At 49.9% G+C, this 22137-nt stretch overlaps 6 protein-coding genes across 6 annotated transcripts; 3 read left to right on the top strand and 3 right to left on the bottom strand.

Annotated features, from left to right (window-relative positions):
• The first annotated feature begins 797 nt into the window (after positions 1–797).
• On the top strand, positions 798–2297 carry LOC142597275 (histone H1.03). The gene is made up of 2 exons (XM_075728250.1): positions 798–1586; positions 1985–2297. The coding sequence occupies exon 1, from the start codon at positions 798–800 to the stop codon at positions 1455–1457; it is 660 nt and encodes a 219-aa protein (XP_075584365.1). The 3' UTR covers positions 1458–1586; positions 1985–2297.
• A 71-nt stretch (positions 2298–2368) lies between these two features.
• Positions 2369–2863, bottom strand: LOC142597277 (histone H2A-IV). The gene has a single exon (XM_075728262.1). The coding sequence runs from the start codon at positions 2861–2863 to the stop codon at positions 2474–2476; it is 390 nt and encodes a 129-aa protein (XP_075584377.1). The 3' UTR covers positions 2369–2473.
• Positions 2864–3163: 300 nt separating this feature from the next.
• LOC104025797 (histone H2B 1/2/3/4/6) lies at positions 3164–3704 on the top strand. The gene has a single exon (XM_009484646.2). The coding sequence runs from the start codon at positions 3215–3217 to the stop codon at positions 3593–3595; it is 381 nt and encodes a 126-aa protein (XP_009482921.1). The 5' UTR covers positions 3164–3214; the 3' UTR covers positions 3596–3704.
• Positions 3705–11252: 7548 nt separating this feature from the next.
• Positions 11253–12227, bottom strand: LOC142594104 (histone H2A-IV). Its single transcript, XM_075715124.1, has one exon. It carries the CDS (start codon positions 12225–12227, stop codon positions 11838–11840), a length of 390 nt encoding a protein of 129 aa, XP_075571239.1. The 3' UTR covers positions 11253–11837.
• Positions 12228–12554: 327 nt separating this feature from the next.
• Positions 12555–12954, top strand: LOC104023748 (histone H2B 1/2/3/4/6). Its single transcript, XM_009479066.2, has one exon. The coding sequence runs from the start codon at positions 12574–12576 to the stop codon at positions 12952–12954; it is 381 nt and encodes a 126-aa protein (XP_009477341.1). The 5' UTR covers positions 12555–12573.
• A 922-nt stretch (positions 12955–13876) lies between these two features.
• Positions 13877–14264, bottom strand: LOC104025389 (histone H2B 1/2/3/4/6). The gene has a single exon (XM_009479065.2). The coding sequence runs from the start codon at positions 14255–14257 to the stop codon at positions 13877–13879; it is 381 nt and encodes a 126-aa protein (XP_009477340.1). The 5' UTR covers positions 14258–14264.
• Positions 14265–22137: the final 7873 nt, after the last annotated feature.

Here is a 22137-nt window from a genome sequence, read left to right as displayed (position 1 = left end):
TTAATAATCGGTACAGAAATTCATATGGAAAACAAACAAAAGAAAGAAAACACCCAACACAAGGTAGCAGGGTAAGTTTGCCTCCCTTCTACTGAAATTCCAGGAAGATGAAATAAAACAACTGTATGTTCATAAATCTCCAGATATTTACAAATTGCTTATGGCTCTATAAAAAGTGCAATAGGAAGTCGTACGAGACACTATTTCATTAGACTTTAGCGTTTTAGGAGGTAAAACACATGGTCAAAGGAACCGGTTCTTAATCCATATTCAGAGCTGAAAGAGGAGTTTGTGTTACTTCCTCCTCTTCAAAATCAATTTAAACTGTCAAAATAGCTTTAAATCGGCAGATTTCAACTTTGATCTCAAGAAAACCCTCTAAAGAATCAGACTGAGTCGTTGCTGTAACATTTATGTCAAAAGGAAATTTTTAATTTGCAAGGAAAAACAAAAGTTTCTCTCTTCAGAGGTCTCTCCAGCAGCAGCACACGGGATTTATCGCTTCTCCTTTAACTCAGCCCGCGTGTTTGCGGCTGGAAACTCTCCCGAACGCAAGTACCTGCTCTTCTCCTCCCTCACCGGGGAAATGGGGCGATTTGGTGGCAGAAATTCCGAGGAAAATACACTTTTGTTAGTCCAAAGAAACACAAATCGAGCACACCGAAGGGCTCCCCAGCCGTGCAGCGGGGCGGGCTCTGCAACGCACCAATCACCGCGCGGCTCCTCTCTAAAAATACGAGCATCTGACCCGCGCCAGCCCAATTGTGTTCGCCTGCTCCGCAGAGGACGCCGCCGCGATGTCCGAGACCGCTCCCGCCGCCGCCCCCGATGCGCCCGCGCCCGCCGCCAAGGCCGCCGCCAAGAAGCCGAAGAAGGCGGCGGGCGGCTCCAAGGCCCGCAAGCCGGCGGGCCCCAGCGTCACCGAGCTGATCACCAAGGCCGTGTCCGCCTCCAAGGAGCGCAAGGGGCTCTCCCTCGCCGCGCTCAAGAAGGCGCTGGCCGCCGGCGGCTACGATGTGGAGAAGAACAACAGCCGCATCAAGCTGGGGCTCAAGAGCCTGGTCAGCAAGGGCACCCTGGTGCAGACCAAGGGCACCGGCGCCTCCGGCTCCTTCCGCCTCAACAAGAAGCCGGGAGAAGTGAAGGAAAAAGCCCCCAAGAAGCGGACGGCCGCGGCCAAGCCCAAGAAGCCGGCGGCCAAGAAGCCCGCCAGCGCTGCTAAGAAGCCCAAGAAAGCGGCAGCGGTGAAGAAGAGCCCCAAGAAAGCGAAGAAGCCGGCAGCCACCGCGGCCAAGAAAGCAGCCAAGAGCCCCAAGAAAGCCGCCAAGTCAGGCCGCCCCAAGAAAGCAGCGAAGAGCCCGGCCAAGGCAAAGGCAGTGAAGCCTAAAGCAGCCAAGCCCAAGGCAGCCAAACCCAAAGCGGCCAAGGCGAAGAAGGCGGCGCCCAAAAAGAAGTAAATTATACCAGAAGAGTCCCGCTCTATATATTTCGTTATCCAACGGCTCTTTTAAGAGCCACCCACACTATCCCTAAAGGAGCTGAGGCACCGCGGTCGACAGTAACCTGCAGCAAGGATCCAGTAATTCGTAAGTCGTCAGAGGTCAATTGTGTCTTTTTGTCTTTCCCCCCCTCCCTACGATTACCGAATGAAGCGCTAACGAGCACGGTATATCGCGGCGGCTTTAGGGAAGTGTAGACTTTTACATCTTTGCCGAGTAATTGGTTTGACTACCAGGAAGCAATGTTTTATAGTAATGATTTGATAAAAATCGGATGTACTTTTTTTTTTTAAGAATATATTTTGTAACAAAAGTAATGCAATTGTCAGGCACGCTACTACTGAGCCATGTCTAATCTATTGTATTATTTCTCTTAAGGTGTTTCCTTAAATGGATTTGTATGGTTGGGGGGGTGGGGGGGCAGGGTTTCCTTACTGACTCGAAAACAGTCCCTGAGCTCTCCCATTCCTTTTGTTCCCGATGAGAAAGAAAAGGAGCTTTAAGTATTGAAAAAGCCCGCCCTGACCAAGGATTGGCCAGCGGAGAGCCCGGCCCGCGGCCCCTTCCCCCCCTTCGCCTCGTGTCTCCGGTGCCGCTTCAGCCACTCTCGGAGAAGAAAAACGCGGAAGAGGGGGGAGGGAGGGGAGGTCTCACCGAAATACCCTGTTCCCGTATTCTCTGGCTTAAGAACTAAACGGAAAATATCCCGTCCCAGGAAGAACTTGCTTTGGGAGGACATTTTGGCACGACTTTATGTTAACAAAAACACGGAAAGCGTTGCTACTATCACCGAGCCAATAATACTGTTAATAAACGTGGAGAAAATAAGACAAAACACGGGTTGAGTAATTCATGTAAAACAGCGTAACTATAGTACGGATAACTGAGCTCTTTTATGATTTCGTGGGTGGCTCTGAAAAGAGCCTTTGGATTATCTTCTCGGGAAGAGACAACTTGCCGCTTCTCCGTTGCGTTCACTTGGCTTTAGCCTTGTGACTGTCGGTCTTCTTGGGCAGCAGCACGGCCTGGATGTTGGGCAGCACGCCGCCCTGCGCGATGGTCACCTTGCCCAGCAGCTTGTTGAGCTCCTCGTCGTTGCGGATGGCCAGCTGCAGGTGGCGCGGGATGATGCGCGTCTTCTTGTTGTCGCGGGCCGCGTTGCCCGCCAGCTCCAGGATCTCGGCCGTCAGGTACTCCAGCACGGCCGCCAGGTACACCGGGGCGCCGGCGCCCACCCGCTCCGCGTAGTTGCCCTTGCGCAGCAGCCGGTGCACGCGGCCCACGGGGAACTGCAGCCCGGCCCGCGACGAGCGCGACTTGGCCTTGGCACGCGCCTTCCCGCCCTGCTTCCCGCGGCCCGACATCCTCGCTCGCTCGCTCGCTTCCCGGAGCAGGCAGCAGCAGAACGGAGCAAGCGGCCCGCACTCCTCAGCTATAGCCTCGCTTTCCCACCTCGCCCCTTCGCTGATAGGCTGAGAAGTAGTTCTCCTCTGGGCAGCCAATGAGAATGGGGATCGAATTGCGACCAATAAAAAACGGCTACAGGGGAGTTATGACGCGTGCTGTGTTATGACCAATGAAAGTACGCAGAGGGAATCCTCCTCATTTGCATAAGAGAGCTATAAATACGTGGCGTGAGGCCACTTCCTCTCAGGTTGCTTTTCAGCCCGTGGTTGTGTTGTGTGTTGGTGCGTGAGAGCTGCGCGTCCGCTGCGATGCCTGAGCCGGCCAAGTCCGCCCCCGCGCCCAAGAAGGGCTCCAAGAAGGCGGTGACGAAGACGCAGAAGAAGGGCGACAAGAAGCGCAAGAAGAGCCGCAAGGAGAGCTACTCGATCTACGTGTACAAGGTGCTGAAGCAGGTGCACCCCGACACGGGCATCTCGTCCAAGGCCATGGGCATCATGAACTCCTTCGTCAACGACATCTTCGAGCGCATCGCCGGCGAGGCCTCGCGCCTGGCGCACTACAACAAGCGCTCCACCATCACCTCGCGGGAGATCCAGACGGCCGTGCGGCTCCTGCTGCCCGGCGAGCTGGCCAAGCACGCCGTCTCCGAGGGCACCAAGGCGGTCACCAAGTACACCAGCTCCAAGTAGAGCGCCTCGGATCGTCCGTTTTAACCCAAAGGCTCTTTTAAGAGCCACCCACCTTTTCAGTAAAAGGGCTGTACGGTCAAATACTGAAAGAAATGTTTAATTCCTTAGCGTGAATACTTAATTTGTAGTCTCTTTTTAAGTCCCACTTTAAGGTTAATTCCCATAAAATATTCTCTTAATTCTCTGTGTCAGGGAACATATACTTTACCTGGGCAACAAGTGATTTGCTGTAACTAAAGGTTTTCAATAAAAAAAACCTTGTTGTCTTTCTAGGCGATATGGTTTTCTTAGAGTTTTATTCAACTTTTACGATTGTGATATGTATATTTCTTGTGTGATACACCACTATTAATTCTAAGCATGTTCGTGTTATGTGTTGTAATTTGAAGGAAAAAAATGCTTTTGTAATTTTCTAATCGGGAAAGGGTCAAAATTATTACTACAGGAAACTTATCTACGTACATTATTGTAACTGCTGTAACAACATCTACCACTTGATGGTGCTCTTTTTTTTTTTTTTTTTGTAGTAAAGTAAGAGATCTACAGTGCACTGTACTGTAAGAGAATTTATGTAGTAATAAGTGGCATTTATCTTAATAAGCTGTTATGAATAGCCCAGTGATTAATAGAACACAGAAGTCTTTTCTAAAATTATTTTTTAAGCAATTTTTTAAATAATTCTGCTGTGCATGTGATTTTTACAGTAACTTGCACAGCTTTTCCCTAGGACTGCTTTAGGGAGTGAGTATTCCCCGTGTAACTAAAAACACAAAGTGAAGATGAATATTTTTTCATACCTACCAGACCTGTCCTGTATTTATAGTTCATTAATTGTATTAAAACTATTAAAAACTAAGAAACTAGCCACTGTGGGCTGACTTCTTAAATTATCAGTTTACCATATAGCCACTGATCAGCCCTAAAGTCTTTCAGCGTCAAACTGCAGGCTGAATCACTCCATCATATGCTTGCTGTGATGCTGTAGATACAGATCCAAGCCATTATCACCATCTCTCAAACTGGATCTGAATAATCCTGAATTCCAAGCATACTCTGCGGATTCATGAACACACGTAGTCCATACAGGGACCACAGAATCACAAAAGTCAACCTTTCTAGCACTGATTGCATGTTGTTCGGTAGCACAGTTTCAGAGGCAGGCACCAGGTCTCTCTTAAATAGGCCACCAATTTATCAAAGTGAATTTCAGCTTGAAGGCTGATGGGCATCTCTTAGATTGGATTTCAGATATCCAATGGTAAGAGGCATCCTCCATACTCAGTTCTCCAGCAGCTTCAAATGGAGTTTACAGATCTGCTCTCCAAGTGCCTTAGTGCAAACTCTGAAACACAGTTTGCATATTCGGGGCCTCTCTATATGTCCAGTACCTAAAAATATTAATAAAACATAGTATATTCTAGTTGCTAGGTTTTCATGTAAGGGGATGTGTGGGTTGCTAGAAAGGGACTCTAGAAAATATCATATACTAAAAGTGCTTATAATGTGATAGTGGTGGTGATCAGTGGAACAATTTGTCAGTGGCTATTATTCTCAATAATCAGTCACGTAAAAGTCAAAGTCAGTTATGTTGTCCTAACAAAAGACCTTAGTTCAAACAACAGCTGTCACATGGCAGCCCTGTTGCCTGAGTTAAAGTAGGAGCTCAGCGGTGCCTTTTGTCTCCCAGTTCGGGAATCCATAAGCATTCTTTTTGCCTTTCTTGACTTTGTATGCTCCATACTGCATGCTTCATTAACACAGGTTTCACAGAAATTTCAGGTTTTTTTTTTTTTTTAAGAAAGCTGTTTCAGAATGTGAAATTATGTCTAGGCTTATGAAACTCTTCACTCAACACAAAAGAAAATGTTGCTTATGATTGCTGCTTCCAATCTCGGTATGACTGATAAGGCAATATTAGGGGGCTATAATGTGAACATAGCATTTCTACCTGCACACACACACACACATCATCAGGCCTGATTCTAACACATCCATTATTTTTCCATCAGTGCTGAGACCAAAGTTTCTGAAATGATAAAAAATCACTACCGTATGTAGTTGCTCTTTTCACCAGAGGTAAAAGTACTAGGATTTAGGCTCAGCAAGAATAGCAAACATAACGATTTTATCCCACAGGAGGGTGAACATCCAAAATTAATAAAGCAAATAGTGTGAATATAAAAACATGACAGCACATTCTTCCATCTTTTGTGTTCTTTAATGTTCTTTCCTATTCAGTTCAAAGCAATTTTCTTTTTCTTCTCTAAATCCACTCTACCCCGACAACATCACCCAGCAACAGTAAGATGGCACAGTGTTCAAATACATCATTGTGGTGTAGCAGAAATTATGCTGCCACCATCTAGACTATGGTAGGAACTATGCAGATGCCATCTCAACAGGTCTTGGCCCTAGGTTCCTGCTCGAAGAAGATGAGTCTCCAATCTGCTGAGTAAATAAGTGGTTTATTTATCCAACATGCAGAGCAGCTGGAGCTGGGTGCCTCCAACGAGGGACCCCTACCCCAGATCACGCCCCCCAATCGTACCCGTACCACCCAGCACTCAATCCCCAAGTCCAATCACTTAATTCTGGTTGGTGGTCTCTTGATTTCTTATGGGTTTTCTCCGTCACTGGGCTGGCCCACCTTCTGAAGTTACCTCATTCTCATGGAATTCTTTCCTTGGTCCTTATCTTCTTCATTCTGTTTGCATCTGCTGGTTTCAGCTAGTTCTGTGTTTGCAGCATTAGTTTTATCAAAAAGTTTACTCTCAGTCATCTCTTGTGGCCTAAGGCTTCAACTACTTTAGCTACTAGTGCTAAGCAAGGCTATTCAGCCTAACAGTTCTCAACACTGGGAAGTGCTAGAATACATAATCTTTAAGCAGGCCCTTTGTGCTTTATTCTTATCTGCCTTCCACATCTATCTTCAAAATACCTCTTTATTCACACCAACCGAAATAGAGGCTACATTTATTTTTGGTTATACAAAATAATTGTCAATTTTTTTTTTTTTTCAGCAACCTTTTGTATACCAATTTATCAGAGTTACATTACAGTTTACTCCTGTAGTGGATAACCAGCCAGAAAGAATACTGAAGAACAATCTAAACAGTTACAAAAAAATTCCCCTACCTTATTTTTAACAGAATAATGTTAGCATTCTTCAAAAGACTTATATATTCCCTAGATCAGCATACCTACAGTAAAATTTATATTTATTACTCATCATCTTTAAAAAAATGTGCTTTTATTTCTGCAAAAGTGAAATACACCAACTGGGTAAACAAATAACTGCATTCTCTAGTTAACTGACCCAACAGTGAATCAGAAATGAGAACTAGATGCTATACACCTGATCCAAAACCTCAATAATCCACGCACTGGCTACAGCAATTTTGTACTACTACTTGCTCTTTTTTTGATGGAGTAAATCAATATCTGCTCACCTCCTTTTTTTCCTAATGGATAGAGATTATAATTACTCAACACACAGGGCAAATTATTGCTATGTTAGTTTCCCAGAAACTTTCTTTTCCAATTTGAATAGAAAAGAATATGTTTCAAAATAATTAGCTCTGAGGGAGAAAGTATTAACTGCAGCTAGGGAAAAAGATTTGGTCTTATACACACCTTGATGTAATGCTTTTCGCCAGTAATGAAAATGTGCCTGGTTCAGATTGTAAAGGAAAAAATTGAATCCTTGGGCTCCAAAAACCTGCTATTGGGATTGTGCTGTATCAGAGCACAGCACAGCTCAAGACATGACACAAATCTCATTGGAGAAGAGGGCTGGAAGTAGACGAGAATGCAGCTGGGAACATCCCTTCTCCCTTCCCAGCTTATATACCTTGGGAAGGAAGAAGCAGCATTACAATGAGCAGGAGCAGCTCGTTCCTCAGGGACTGGAGGTCACAGAACCAGAGGACTATGTAGGCAAAAAGGGGTTTTTAGGTTTCAGTTTGGGTTTCTTTGGTGGCTGCAAAGAACTAAACTGTTCGACAGCGCATCCTGAAGGAGAGGTTGTTCCAAAAGTATTCCTTGCCAAAAATGTTACTAAGTATTAATCACAAATGTTCTTCTATTCTTTTTTTTTCTTTTTTTTTTTTCTTCCGCCCACAGAAAAGCTCAGGAAGCAATTCTGGACATATTTGCATTTTAAAACTAGAAAATAAGAAGTTTGTGTGTGAAAGAAGTATCAGGGCAGCTTGGAATTTTCATCACCAGTAAAATCCACGACCTTTTTGTAGTTGTAGTCCTACTTGAATTGCATGTAGATTTTGTACTTGAAAGAGTCATAGGAAAATGGAAGAAATTATTCCCAAAATAAGAAGATGGTGCACATGGAAAGCTACAGCTGAAATTTGGATTTCAGACAGAGTAAAGGATCTTGCTTTACCTTTTTGCAGCATCAGAGCTATGAAGAAATGCATGCGTCTCTCATATGCATCTGCTTTTCCTTTTGTAGCAAGTAGCAGCCACTGCAATGCGAAACAATCCGAACACTCCATGTGATAAAGTTTTTTTGCCTTGTGTGCCTGGGACACAGCAAAGTTAGCATCTTTAATCATCCCATTTAGAAAAGAGGACAAGAACTACCGTAGGACTAACATAGCCCCAATCTTTCTATACATCGAAATATGTCTTTAAACAGGGTTGTGTCCTCCTGTGCTCCAAGCACCAGCAGACCTGGCCGACCACATTACAGGCAAACCCAGGTGCCTGGGCTCAGCTGAGCTGGCTCAGGAAGCCCAGACAGTGCATCTGAATCGTCTCCACTCCCTACATGCAGGGGCTTTTAAACTCTGCCTTTTGAAATCGCTGCTATAAATCCATGGAAGAAGTGGAATGGTCACATGGGTGTAAGGCATATTTAGCTCCCTGAGTTTTGGCGTTAACCGGTTCTTAATGTTGCGCAAAACCTCATAGGGTGTGTATGTGTTACTTCTAGTAACAGCTTCTAATCATGCGTTTATTGACGGGACAAAAATCAAACAATGAGGGTTTCTGAAACATTGATGAAGACAATCAGAGCGATTAACCCTTTTCATAATACCATGAAGGCAGATAAGTCTTTTACACTTTTTTCATTTTGACAGTGTTTTCCACCTGAGAACATTTGCATGAAAGACGGTATTTCTCAGCAGGAAATGGCACAGGATATAAACAACAGGGGACATCAGGAAGCTTCCGAAGGACTGGGGTTTATTTACAGCATTTATCAGAACTGAATAACGTGGACTCTTCTGTTTACCCTACAGGTTTATTTCTTGCCAATGAAAGAGTTAAAAATACTTTAATTTGTGAAAATTTAGGACAAGAGGAAATGGGCTCAAGCTGCGCCAGGGGAGGTTTAGATAGGATATTAGGAAAAATTTCTTCATGGAAAGCATAGTCAAGCATTGGAACAGGCTGCCCAGAGAGGTGGTGGAGTCACCATCCCTGGAAGCACTCAAAAAACGGGTAGACATGGCACTCTGGGACATGGTTTAGTCTAGTCTACCCTTAATTGGTTTAGTGTGGACTTGGTAATATTAGGTTAATGTTTGGACTGGATGATCTTAAAGGTCTTTTCCAACCTAAATGATTCTATGATTCTAAAAAGTGAAGAGTTTGTTTCTGGATTTACAAATCCGGGGACCTGCTCTGCTCTTCCCGGAGGTATCCGACCCTTTTCTTTGCCTTCTCCCTGCTGTTCCGAGACTCCTCTTGCAGGCCCGCTCAGCCTCCAACCCCTGCAATGCCTTCATCCCTTTTGCGTCGTTCTTCCCCTCCCGGCCCGGCCTCCCTCCCTGCTTCTCTTCCCCGCTCAGGCCGTGTTACACCGCACTCCCTCCTTCGCCTCGTCCGCAACAGACCCCGGCTCCCTCCTCCCCTGGGGGCGGATCGGTCCTTAAATCCCCGTCTCTGGTACCGGCGCGGGGAGCAGGAAAATCTCCGCTTACCGCGGCCGGCCGGACAAACCGGCAGCGTTTCGCCGTCGCTGGAGAAACGAGGGGTCCTGGTGGGGGCTGTCCGCCCCGTTATCCAGCACCCTCTGCATTTACTCAGCGACGAGATAACTCGGCTTCAGCCTGAGCTCTCCTCCACCAACGTACCCAAATTAAACTCGTAGGATTAAATCACACAGTAAAGACAATACTGCTTAGTAGGTATTAAAGCCTTCTGAGTGTTTTGGTTCTTCTTCTGCTTCCCTCGCTCAAGGATTAAAACGCATAAGGAAGAAAAAAACAACTCCATACATAATGATCTCTCTTCAATGTCCAGCCGGCTCTTGAATCCGGGTGCCACTGTGCGCTCCGCCGTCCGAACCAACGCACGTCCCCCTTTCCTCAAGCGCGATGGGTGACGAGGGGTGCGCGGTGGCGGCTGCCCCACCAGCGGCCGACGTGCGCCGGGGGGGTCCGGGAGCGGGGCCGCCGGGGGATGCGCTGCCTTTTGCCGCCCGCAGCGCCGGTTCGTCAGAGTTGCTAAGTGGTCCCATTCACACGGGCTCGAGGAGGCAGATTTCCTCTTTGTGTCTTGACGACAGGCGTTTTCACCTTCCTCTCCCGTTCTGCTGTTGCAAACCCGAATTAATAACCGTGAATGCACCTGTGCCGCTTATAGGACACTGCAGGTGGTCAAACTCGCTTTGTTAATATATATATTTTCAAACTCGATCTTCCCACTTACCCCAGTTTTTGTAAACCACATCTATGAAGCATCTTCATGAAAGTGTCTGGCTGTACAATATACATTTGAGGCCTTGTAGCCCCTTCACAGTTTAGACCTCACATAGCCCTATCAAGTTTTTAAGGCTTTGGTTCCCAGATCTGCGATTTGGAACTAGAGCTACATAATGCCTAAATGCATTCTGCAGCAGGGAAAGAAGAGAAATAAGTAGAAGAATAATAATCAATAGTGTATCTTCTGTACTACTGCATTTGTACTGTTGATACCAGAGCATTCATTTATAAGTGAAGGAAATCCAAAAGATTGTCCTGCTGAAAGTTTCTACAGTCTAGAAACTAGAATTTAAATTTTCTCACACAACATCGAGATAATGCACATGTGCCCAGGGAGGTTCACAGGACCCTTCCCCATTTTTGCTATAATTTTCAGTGGTTCTGATATGCTGATGACAGTTTCATCATGTGGAAGAAATGCAGACACAGAGGGGAGTGGAGACTTCCCTCCCCTATAGGTGGATGAACTTACTGCCATTTAGCTTTTAGGAAAGCTAAACACAGCTGGAACAGCAGCAGATCTTGAGAACACTTGCCTTCTCCAAGGACGAGGTGGGAGCTCAAAACTTCCCATACATCATGGAGAAGAATGGGTGGATCCAGCCAGTATTGCCAGAAAAACGAAATTAAAAGTGGTAATGCTCCTCCCAGTGTAACACAGCAGTTGTCACCGTGGTAGCATGTCACATCAGGCAGCTCACCTAGAATACTAGTAACCCTACCCTGCCAGAAATCTTTCCCTAGTGGTCTGCAGAGTTTATTCTGCCAAGGAAAGCCAGCAAGACTCGCTCACAATAGCATTAAAACTCATTGAAAAATGAAAATCAACAAGGGGCCCGAGGCAGGGAACACACCTCCTGTTGCAAAAGAACTGGTTCAGGGTCACTGCTAGGAGCGCGTGCGTGATTTCTCTTCAGGGTTTTATTTTTTTTGTGTGCACTTTGCTTTTATCCCTCCCTCCACTTCTCTCGAAGTTCAAACACTCCACATTGCCCGAAATTGCAACAGACATCAGTTACACTTTGATACTTTCAAACAGAACAAATAATGAGATTGATATGAGAACTTTGGCTTATATCACCCTCTAATACAGCATAAAGCACTTACAGCAAAGCCAGAGTTTGCTTACTAGGAGGCACAATGCTTACTCCAACAAACAAAACCAGTTGCTACTACTGATACAATAAACACACCTAGATTCTCTCAAAATGCAAAAACATTTTATTAAAAATAAAAAAGGAATTAATTCTAGAAAATCAAGAAGCACCTAAAATCAGACCAGCCCATATTAAAAAGCAAAATTTAAAATTAATCAACGCAAAACCAAACAAAAAGCTTAGACAAGCAGGGAGAAGAGTACAACTAAGGCAAACACTTCAAGAAAACATGTTTCCACCTGCATTCACTAGAAGAATCGAAACAGCAGAGTGACTCAACTCTTTATGACCATTGTGGGCGGCTCTGAAAAGAGCCTTTTTTTATCTGTTTTGTTTCCTGATTAGTCCTTAAAACGCTCACTTAGCTTTAGCCTTGTGGCTGTCGGTCTTCTTGGGCAGCAGCACGGCCTGGATGTTGGGCAGCACGCCGCCCTGCGCGATGGTCACCTTGCCCAGCAGCTTGTTGAGCTCCTCGTCGTTGCGGATGGCCAGCTGCAGGTGGCGCGGGATGATGCGCGTCTTCTTGTTGTCGCGGGCCGCGTTGCCCGCCAGCTCCAGGATCTCGGCCGTCAGGTACTCCAGCACGGCCGCCAGGTACACCGGGGCGCCGGCGCCCACCCGCTCCGCGTAGTTGCCCTTGCGCAGCAGCCGGTGCACGCGGCCCACGGGGAACTGCAGCCCGGCCCGCGACGAGCGCGACTTGGCCTTGGCACGCGCCTTCCCGCCCTGCTTCCCGCGGCCCGACATCGCAGCAGCTCAGCCTAACGACACCAACAACAGCTCCGCATAAACAACGACCTGCTCCCGGCCGCGCCCGCCGGCCCGCTTATATACGGCTCGGGAGGAGCGGCGGCGCCCTCGCTGATAGGCTGGGAAGGCGGTGCTGTTCCGGCAGCCAATGGGAACGCGAATCGAGAGGTGTCCAATAGCAAAGGCGAGCGCGTCGTGGCGACCTGAAGGAGGACTTCCACCCAATGGCGATGCGGCTCTGCTTTGAGCAGCGCTGCTATAAAAGGGCTCCCGCGAGTAGCGGCGTTACCCGGTGCTTTTCACTCTCTGGTGCTTGTTGAGTGAGAGCCGCGTGTCCGCTGCGATGCCTGAGCCGGCCAAGTCCGCCCCCGCGCCCAAGAAGGGCTCCAAGAAGGCGGTGACGAAGACGCAGAAGAAGGGCGACAAGAAGCGCAAGAAGAGCCGCAAGGAGAGCTACTCGATCTACGTGTACAAGGTGCTGAAGCAGGTGCACCCCGACACGGGCATCTCGTCCAAGGCCATGGGCATCATGAACTCCTTCGTCAACGACATCTTCGAGCGCATCGCCGGCGAGGCCTCGCGCCTGGCACACTACAACAAGCGCTCCACCATCACCTCGCGGGAGATCCAGACGGCCGTGCGGCTCCTGCTGCCCGGCGAGCTGGCCAAGCACGCCGTCTCCGAGGGCACCAAGGCTGTTACAAAATACACCAGCTCTAAGTAAATTCTCGTTCAAATGATCATGTAACCCAAAGGCTCTTTTAAGAGCCACCCACTTCTCCTGTAAAAGAGCTTTAATTTCTGTTTTGTAGTTTGCTTTTACTTGATAGCATGTTCTTTGATTACGTTAATAACAAATGTTCAATTCCAATGATCTAAAAGCCGCAGTGTACTTAGGTTTTAAAAACACAACTCTATCCCTCGTTCCTATTTCTTGTGGTCTACAGTTACGTTTTTACAGCTTTCTCTGCCCTACTGAACCCAGATATTACCGATGAGTCTGCGCTGCCTGTTATGCGTGCGGTCTTGTGGGCCTCTTTGCCAGGTGTTTGTCGAGCACCTTTCCTGCACTATCAGAAGCGTGCTATTGCTCAGCAAAAGTCTCAGGAATCTGAAATGAGAAAAAAAGGAACATGGTTATGATGCTTGCTCTCCCCGACTCAGGCCGGTTTCAGCCCTTGGTCTTATACCATGAACTTCTATGTTATCAGTTATAGACATATGCAAGTAATTAGTAAGGAAAAGCTTTTTTTTTTTTTTAAAAAAAGTGCTTTGTTTCATTGGTCTTCCCTATCGGGAAAAAAATCCTCTGTTTAAAATGTGTGCCTTGAAGAATTGATTAAGCCATTTCCTAGTATTTTTTTCCGAAGCTCCTAATATAACATTGTTAATGGTTTCAGAGCAGACTAACACTCCGATAGATAACGTCTAATTGCGCGTCAATGACTGCGATTTCTTAGCCCCTGCTGCCCCCTGATGGGCGTTTTTGAAGTTTCGGTTACTTTGCGATTTACAGCATCAGGCTAACACCTCTGACTCGGACACGCAGGAAAAACTGCAATAACCGATGAAAAACCGGTCCCGAAGGGCACGATACAAGCGAGACTTAGAAGACAGAGAAGTTAAATAACTTCTGCAGAGGCAGCTTACTGGAAGCTGGTGTACTTGGTGACCGCCTTGGTGCCCTCGGAGACGGCGTGCTTGGCCAGCTCGCCGGGCAGCAGGAGCCGCACGGCCGTCTGGATCTCCCGCGAGGTGATGGTGGAGCGCTTGTTGTAGTGCGCCAGGCGCGAGGCCTCGCCGGCGATGCGCTCGAAGATGTCGTTGACGAAGGAGTTCATGATGCCCATGGCCTTGGACGAGATGCCCGTGTCGGGGTGCACCTGCTTCAGCACCTTGTACACGTAGATCGAGTAGCTCTCCTTGCGGCTCTTCTTGCGCTTCTTGTCGCCCTTCTTCTGCGTCTTCGTCACCGCCTTCTTGGAGCCCTTCTTGGGCGCGGGGGCGGACTTGGCCGGCTCAGGCATCGCAGCGACAGCGTGGCTCTCACTCGTCAAGGAGCAACAGGAGAGAAACACCGGGTAACGCCGCCACCCGCGGGAGCGCTTTTATAGCAGATCTGTATCATATACAGAGAAAGCTCCGCCTCCTGTGTGACTCACGGAGTCTGCGGAAACGGGACCACGATCGCGACCTGGCTGCGATGGTGAAAAACGATGTGTGTTACGGCGCGGAGAAAAGCGATGTGTCATCGCCGCAGAGCCACATCCGCGGCCCTCAGTGTGTCCAGGGGAGCAAAGGGATGTGTGTTTGGCGTAGCGAGGTGCCAGTGTTGAGGGACACAGAGTAATGTGTAGTCCGTCGGTGCAGAGCGATGGGAGTGTGTTCGGGGAGAAGCGCTTGGTGTGTCCCTCGGCGCACCTGGCGGTGTCTGTGTTGTTGGGCTCAACGCGATAAGTTTCGGGGAGGGATAGAGCAATATTTGTGTTGGGGCGAAAAAAATAATGAGTTTTGGGGGCCCCAGACCTTTTGTTTCAGGGGGCACAAAGAGCGACGTGTGTTTCGGCAGGCGCAGACCGATATAACGGTGCTACGCTGCGCACCCCGTGCGCCGTGGGGCGCGGAGCGATGGGTGTGTTTTGGGGGCGCAGGAAAGCGTGTGTTGTGCGGGGCACAGAGCGATGTGTTTCCGCGGGGCCGCAGAGCCGTATGCAGCGTGTGATCGCAGTGTTGTCATCCGGTGCAGGGCGCTGGGAGTGTCTTCGGGGAGCGGAGCGATGGGACGGTGCTACGCTGGGCGCAGGGTGTGTGGGGGAGGGGCGCAGCGCGATCGCAGCGGCGCAGGCAGGGCGATGTGTGTGTCAGAGACACACTCCGCGTGTGCTTGCGTCTCGTTTCATCGTAACCCTGCGATGTGCGCCGTCGGCGCGGAGCGCTGTGGGTGCCGAGCAGTGCGCGGTGGTGTTTGCGCCGGGGAGTGCAAATGGAATGTGCGTTTCGGGGGGCACTGTCTTTTTCGGGAACACAGGGCGATGTGTGTGTCGGTTTAGCACACTCCGCGTGTGCTTGCGTCTCGTTTCATCGTAACCCTGCGATGGGGCGTTCAGGAAGTGAAGGATGTGTGCAGCGCGCAAAGCAGCCTCCCGGGTGGGACACAGCAGAGGGCTGCTGAGAGGAGCGCTCTTGAGGTGACCGGGGCAAGCGGGGAGCCCCGAGCACTTGGAAGGGGCCATCAGGGCTTCCTTCTCCCGCTGCCTGAGGACGCGGGAGCGAGCGTGTTGCGCGCTTCACGTCGGTCACCTTCTGCCAGTTTGGTTCCGGCTTGCTTCGGCACATCGCTGCGGGAGCCGCGAGGGCGCAGCGCCGGCACTGCCGGCGTGCTCGTGGAGTTCCGCGTTCCCTCCGCCGAGCACGGCGCTGCCCTGCTGCCCGCCCTGCCCGCGGCTCCCTCGGCGGTGGGACCCGCCCCCGCTCAGCCGAGGGCAGACGAGGCGATCGCGGCGGTGCCCGTTGCCACGGGGCGCTCGGCGGCTGCGCCCAGCGTAAAGCCGCGGCTCGTTGCTCCCCGGCGCCGCGCTCTGCTGCCGGCCCGGCCTTGCGAGCGAGCTGCTGGTGACACGCACAGTCCTGTAACGAACGTGTACTTGTCTCACCGGGCTGCTCCTTTCTGGAAACGTGCGCGACAGGGGCTCGGTTATCATCTGCTCCTTGCAGCGCTGCCGGAAGCCCTGGAACGGGGCTCACGGGCCCCGAAGCAACCTTTACCGGGTTTCAGCGGCGAGTGCGGAAACAGCGGGGTGGCGCACACTCGCAGCCGCGTCCCGCAGCAGCTCCTCTCCCCAGGCGCTGCACCCCACCTCGCCCGCCCCGTCCAGTCCAGGAGGGGCCGGCGTGCGGCCGGCAGCAATCCTGCCCGGCTTCGCGTCTCGGTGCTGAGGCTCGGTCTTGGTTGGTTGCGGAGACAAAAGCGACCGTACGTGGCAATTGTCGCCGCGTGGGAACCGCTGAAGTAAGTGAAATCCGTGTTTTATCTCGTGCGGAATTGCTGGACTTCTGCTCAGCGATCCGTCGGGCTCCGGGCTGAGTCGCAGCAGGGCACTCGCTGGCAGCCTGCTTACCCAACGCCGCCCCCCGCCCCGGCCCCCCTCCTCTCCATTTCCCCGCGCCGATTCCTCCACCGTTTCCTCCAGCTTGCGGCAGCCACACCACATCGCCTCTCCACGGCGGCCGCAACCGCGGCGCCGAGCCCCGCGCACACGTACGGCAGTGGGGAGGGGTCTGCGGCCGGGGGAGAGGGAGGCTCCGGCAGAGCCCGCAGCGAAGGGGCGGCGCGGAGTCCTCAGCGTCCCTTCGCTCCTTGGGGCACAGGGAAGCCTTGGGGCAGCCCGGCACTGTGCCTTTCAGCAGTGGAAACTCTCCTCTGAGCCTACACAAGGGGCAGATTACCCGGGAGGAGCCCCCCCACCCAGCTCCCCCCTTCCTTCCGTCGGTGGCCCATACTTGTGTGTGCAGATTCGGCAGGGAAGCCCCCCTTCGCCACATCTGCTTAACTCGAGGTTTGTGTCGGAGCGTAAGAATGAGCTTTGGGGGGCCCAGAGCTCTGTGTTTCGGGGGGATGCCAAGCGATGACGTGTGTTTCTGGAGGCGCGGAGCGATGGCTGTGTCGTACGCAAGACGATGTGTGCGCCGCCGGCGCGGAGCCATGTGCGTGTGGTGCAGGGCACAGGACGGTGTGTGTTGTGGTGGGGCTCCGAGCGATGTGTTTGTCGTGGCCGCAGAGCCGTATGCACCATGTGTTTGCGGTGTAGTCATCCGGTGCAGAGCACTGGGAGCGTCTTTGGGGAGCGGAGCGATGCGTGTTTCGGCGGGCGCAGAGCAATGTGTGTTTCGGGAGGTGCACCCCGATGTGACCGTGTGTGTCGGGGCATAAGGGTGTTGAGGTTTTGGGGGTGCAGAGCGATGGGTGTGTTTTGGGGGCGCAGGATGGTGTGTGTTGTGCGGGGCTCGGAGCGATGTGTTTCCGCGTGGCCGCAGAGCTGTATGCACCGTGTGATCACAGTGTTGTCATCCGGTGCAGAGCGCTGGGAGTGTCTTTGGGGAGCGGAGCAATGCGTTCTTCAGCAGGCGCAGAGCAATGGGATGGTGCTCCGCTGGGCACTGTGTGTGTAGGGGAGGAGTGGAGCGATGTGCGCACCCTCAGGCACGGAGCGATCGCAGTGGTGAAGGCAGGGCGATGCGTGCGCCATCGGTGCAGAGTGATGTGGGTGCCGTGCGGTTCACGGTGATGTATGCATCGGGGAGTGAAAATGCGATGTGTGTTTCGGGGGCACTGACTTTTTCAGGAGCGCAGCACGATGTGTGTGCGCGTTTTGGCGAGACTCAGTGCGATGTGTGTGTCAGAGACACACTCCGTGTGTGCTTGCATCTCGTTTCAAGGTAAACATGCGATGGGGTGTTAAGGAAGTGAAGGATGTGTGCAGCGCGTAAAGCAGCCTCCTGGGTGGGACACAGCAGCGGGCTGCTGAGAGGAGCGCTCTCTGAGGTGACTGGAGCAAGTTGGGACCCCTGAGCACTTGGAAGGGGCCATCAGGGCTTCCTTCTCCCGCTGCCTGAGGACATGGGAGTGAGCGTGTTGTGCGCTTCATGTCGGTCACCTTTTACCAGTTTATCCGGAAGGAGTCCCTCCCCCCTTCCTTCCATCAGTGGCACATACTTGTATGCGCAGATTTGGCAGGGAAGCCACCCTTCGCCACTTGAGTTATCACTGACTGATCTTCTGCGTTATCCTTAGCTTTCCAAGAACAGCTGCATACAGTCCCTTCAGAGTGGAATAATGAACAACAGCAGTGAGAATATCTTGGTGTGAGGTGGGGATAAAGTTCCTCTTCTCAGTGGTGACATGAAGTACTTTCTCTCTTCAAAAGTATGGTAACCATCAGCGATGTATTTTTTACCAGACAACACTTTTGCTTTCATGCGATCTGTGCCCTTAGAAAGTCACATGGGTCCAGGATTATTTTTCTTTTCTTGAGATGAAGAGAATCTAAATGACAACCCTCTTCTTGTTGGCTTTTTGCAGACATGTGTCACCTCTCTGCCATTTATCGGCTGCCAAAGTCTTCTCCCTGATAGACACTGGCTTGTATGGCATATTGTCTGGGAGTGAAAGCTAAGAGCCACGGAAAGAGATGATGAGAAACAGCTGAAACCAGCACTAGAAGGCACACAAGAAAGAAAATCCCGGGTAGTATAAATCACTTTTCCTTCGGGAGTTGCTCATCAAACTTTGCCCAGCAGCCACAAGCATAAGGACAACAAAAACACCCAGGCCACAGTGGTTAGCTCGATGTCTTTCTAAATGTGAACTAAATTGTATGGAGAGCTGAAAAGGAGTAAGCTGAACTCATTCCTCAGGGTGGGTCTGCCAACCCAATGTCAAAGGAAATGGGAACGTATCCAAGACAAAATAATGAAAAAATTGGCACATCTGAAGATGGGGGGGGGTTAGCACCCTTTTGTTCTTGCAAAGCACTCCCTTTCCTGCAGCAAGAGCCCACAGAGGTGCTCAGCCAGCCTGTTCCTCTCCTAACTTTTTGTGTGCTTTCAGATCTTCTGGAAGAATTGATTCCCTGAACACAGACGGACATCTGGAAGGGAACTTCTCAGCTCCGGCTCCATGCGATGGAAAATCCGACCCTGGGCCAGCAATGCAGAGCGAAAATGCTTTATTCACCACATTAACCGTGCACAGGTAGGTTTCATGGCAATTCTGCTTTTACTCCTGCCTCCAGTCAGATTCTGTTCCCGGAAGGAAAATATGCTTCTTGTTGCTAGGACCTTCTTTCTCCCTTTCCCTTTGCCAGGCTTGAAGGCGACTTGTTGGAGGATTCGTCAAGATCTTCCGGCCCTCAGTTTCCACCTCTTGGCTTCGGGGTTGCATTTAGGCTCAGGCCTCACCTTCCTTACATGCTGTGCCTGTGCCTCTCTGACTCCGGCCTATTGGCTGCACTTTCCTGACTCCACCTTGTCCCCACCTTGTCCCCTCCTTGTCCCCACAGACTTGTCCAGTGCTGCAGGGCTGTGTCTGTCCCTGATCACTGCTGTTGCCCCTGCCTTGCTCGCTTTGTGCAGGTGCTGTGGGGCTGTGTCCTTGTTGGTGACAGCATAGCCCAGCCTGCTCTGCTGTCCCCCCTTGTCTCCCAGCTCACCTGCCCTTTTAGGGCAGCTGCCTCCTGCTGCTCCCCCACAAACTTTGTTGAATTTTTTTGTCCACCTAGGAATGTATATACCAAAGTTAAATTAGACTTAATATAGAATCTCCTCCCCTTTCCAATAGCCCTCATTTACTAATGGTAGCCATTTATACTGGTAGCACCGATATGAGGGCTGAAATAAAAATTCAGCCACTTCCAAGCCGTTCCTGAGGCATCAGTCTTCACTGTTGATCCTGCACAGATTACTTTGTCTAGCCCGACATGCCATCACTTTCTCAAATACCTGATGCTGGGAGGATATCAGGGCAGACTCCCTTTCACCTGCAGAAAGATGTCCTAGCACTGACTTGGAGTGACACAGCTCAGTGTTGTATCTGCTTCTATGAATATTGGCTGCAAAGTATCACAGGTGTCAATAAATAGTGGCTCTTGGCCTGTTCTCTCTTTCCTTCCTCTTCGCTTCTCCTGCCCTCCTTCCCATCTACCTCACCCACACGAAGGTGCCTCCTGTTCATTATTTCCCTTGTTTCCAGGAAGTTGCTACAAACCAGCACTCTCCCATCCCCACTCCTCCTCCTAGGGAAGGACCATTTCTTCCTTACAGCATGCAAGCAATGCCCGTCATTACTGAACATGTAGCATCCACCTCTTCCCTGCCTCATCAAATGCCCCGATTCCTGATTTGTGCCATTGAATTTCACTTTTGAGCTGTAGCAACTCAGCCAAGGAATGTACCGCACATCGCTATGGTTGGCCTAGACAGACAGGAGAAGCTTGTGGTGGGTATTCGTAAAGAGCAGAGAAGACAGACTGTTTCTATGTCCAACTGAACAGAGACTAGTTGCCACCCTCACTGTCTTGCTTCAGTTTTCTCTGCATAGTCATGCAATAAAGAGATGGACGAAGGAGAGAGCTAGCGGCAGAGGTTACATAGTGATGCAAATGCACGATATCCTGAGGAGAGAAAGGCATCCCAGGGAACCTGTGAATCAAAGCTGAGCTGCATTGCCCACCTGCCTCAAGTGCTTGTACGCCCAAGCGATAGTTGGCTGCATCCTATAGGGAAGCAGATGCTGGTGGTGGCCCCACACTTTCCTCTGCAGTGGTCCTACTGACAGGTGGGGCAGCCAGGGTGTTCATGAGCCAGGTTAAGAGAAGGAATCCCCCCAAATTACATAGGTACATTCCGCTGATTTTGCCAATCTCATTCTGTGAATGAGATTCACTTATGCTGTGAATACTGGGCTGAATGCAGAGCAACCTGGTCAGGTAAGCTTCCAGAATAATCTGCAATGCCTGTGACACTTTTTTTTCAGGAGTCAGAAGGAGGAAACAGCAGTTAGAGACTGTAGCAAACAAGCAAAGTGGGTCCTAGGAGCAAAAAGCCCACTAGGACTTCCTAAGTATCACCTGGAAGGAGAGGAGGGCAAGCTGCTTCTGAAATGTGTAAGTCTTCCCAACCTCAAAATATCTGGGAAGGAGCCATGGATACCAGCTTTCTAGCATCACAGCTTTCTTCTCAGAGCTCACCTGCAGTGCTCTGCTGCTCATTTATCACAGCCTACAAGGAGGAAGGGTAGCTCAGATGTCTTCCACATCCTGAAGTACTGCAGCTGATTGCACTCTTCCCGTCTTTTTAGTATTGCTTTTCCACCATCGATAGCAGGTCTTCTGAGCCAAGGCACCAGGCCGCCAGGAGATGGCTCAGACACTCAGTCTTTGACTGTGCTGCCTGTGGCTTGTAGGAGACCATACAGGACAGTTCAGTTCTGCAACAAGGTGTGCTGTCATGTGTTTGTCACTTCTTACTTCACCCTGACAAAGGCCAGGCCCACACTGCTGCAGGCGCCAGGCAGAAGCCAAAACGAAAATTTTGTTCTCGCCATCTTGAAATGCAAATGAAAACTTGTCCATATGCCACAGCACCTTTACTGAGGCTGTTTGTGGAGTGGACTGCCTGAGAAAGAGTGTGCTGCCTCCTTCCCCAGGGTAACCTGCAGTGGGAAGGAGCTGCTGTTCCCCAAGGCACAGTACAGGCAACGACAGTCCAGACACGCTGCGCTGGGAGATCCCAGGTGACATGCACAGAGTGTGCAGCAGCAAAGGACATGTCATGTTCACGTGGCATTGAAACGCGTTATTTCACATGTTTATGTTCTCCCCCAAAAGATCTGAAACACTTGCCTGAACAATTAGAAACACTCAAATTAGTGATACCCAGAGTTTCCATTCTACACATCCTTCTGGTCTCTAGCTTGTGCACACATTTTCCAGACACATCATATTTTGTGGTACCCTGTGACCGGAAGGTCACTTATTGAAGTATTACTTATTGAAGTATAAGTATTACTTATTGAAGTAATGGGTTGAGCAGAAGGGAAGAGTGGTGACTAGCTACTTTCTCTCTACCTGAATCCACATTCTCTACTGGCAAAAGTAGGCTTTTTATTAAACCATTATTCTGCGTATATAAATTCATCCAGTACAGTAACATTTTCACACATACTATATTTATATCACATTGAAACATTAAATACTGAACAAGAAACTTTAGCATTTGACTGATTGATTGCTTCCTTGATGGATTGATCTCAAGCGATTCTTGGAATTATCCCTTAACTGAGTTATCAAAAGCTATGCAGTCTGGAATGATCAAGGAGCTATTTCTCTCTTGCTTTACACCAAAATAAAAC

The sequence above is a fragment of the Pelecanus crispus genome, chromosome 1 (assembly GCF_030463565.1).
Source record: "Pelecanus crispus isolate bPelCri1 chromosome 1, bPelCri1.pri, whole genome shotgun sequence".
Taxonomy (NCBI): Eukaryota; Metazoa; Chordata; class Aves; order Pelecaniformes; family Pelecanidae; genus Pelecanus; species Pelecanus crispus.
The sequence above is the reverse complement of the archived record's forward strand: the minus strand, read 5'-3'. Positions and strand labels throughout refer to the sequence as shown.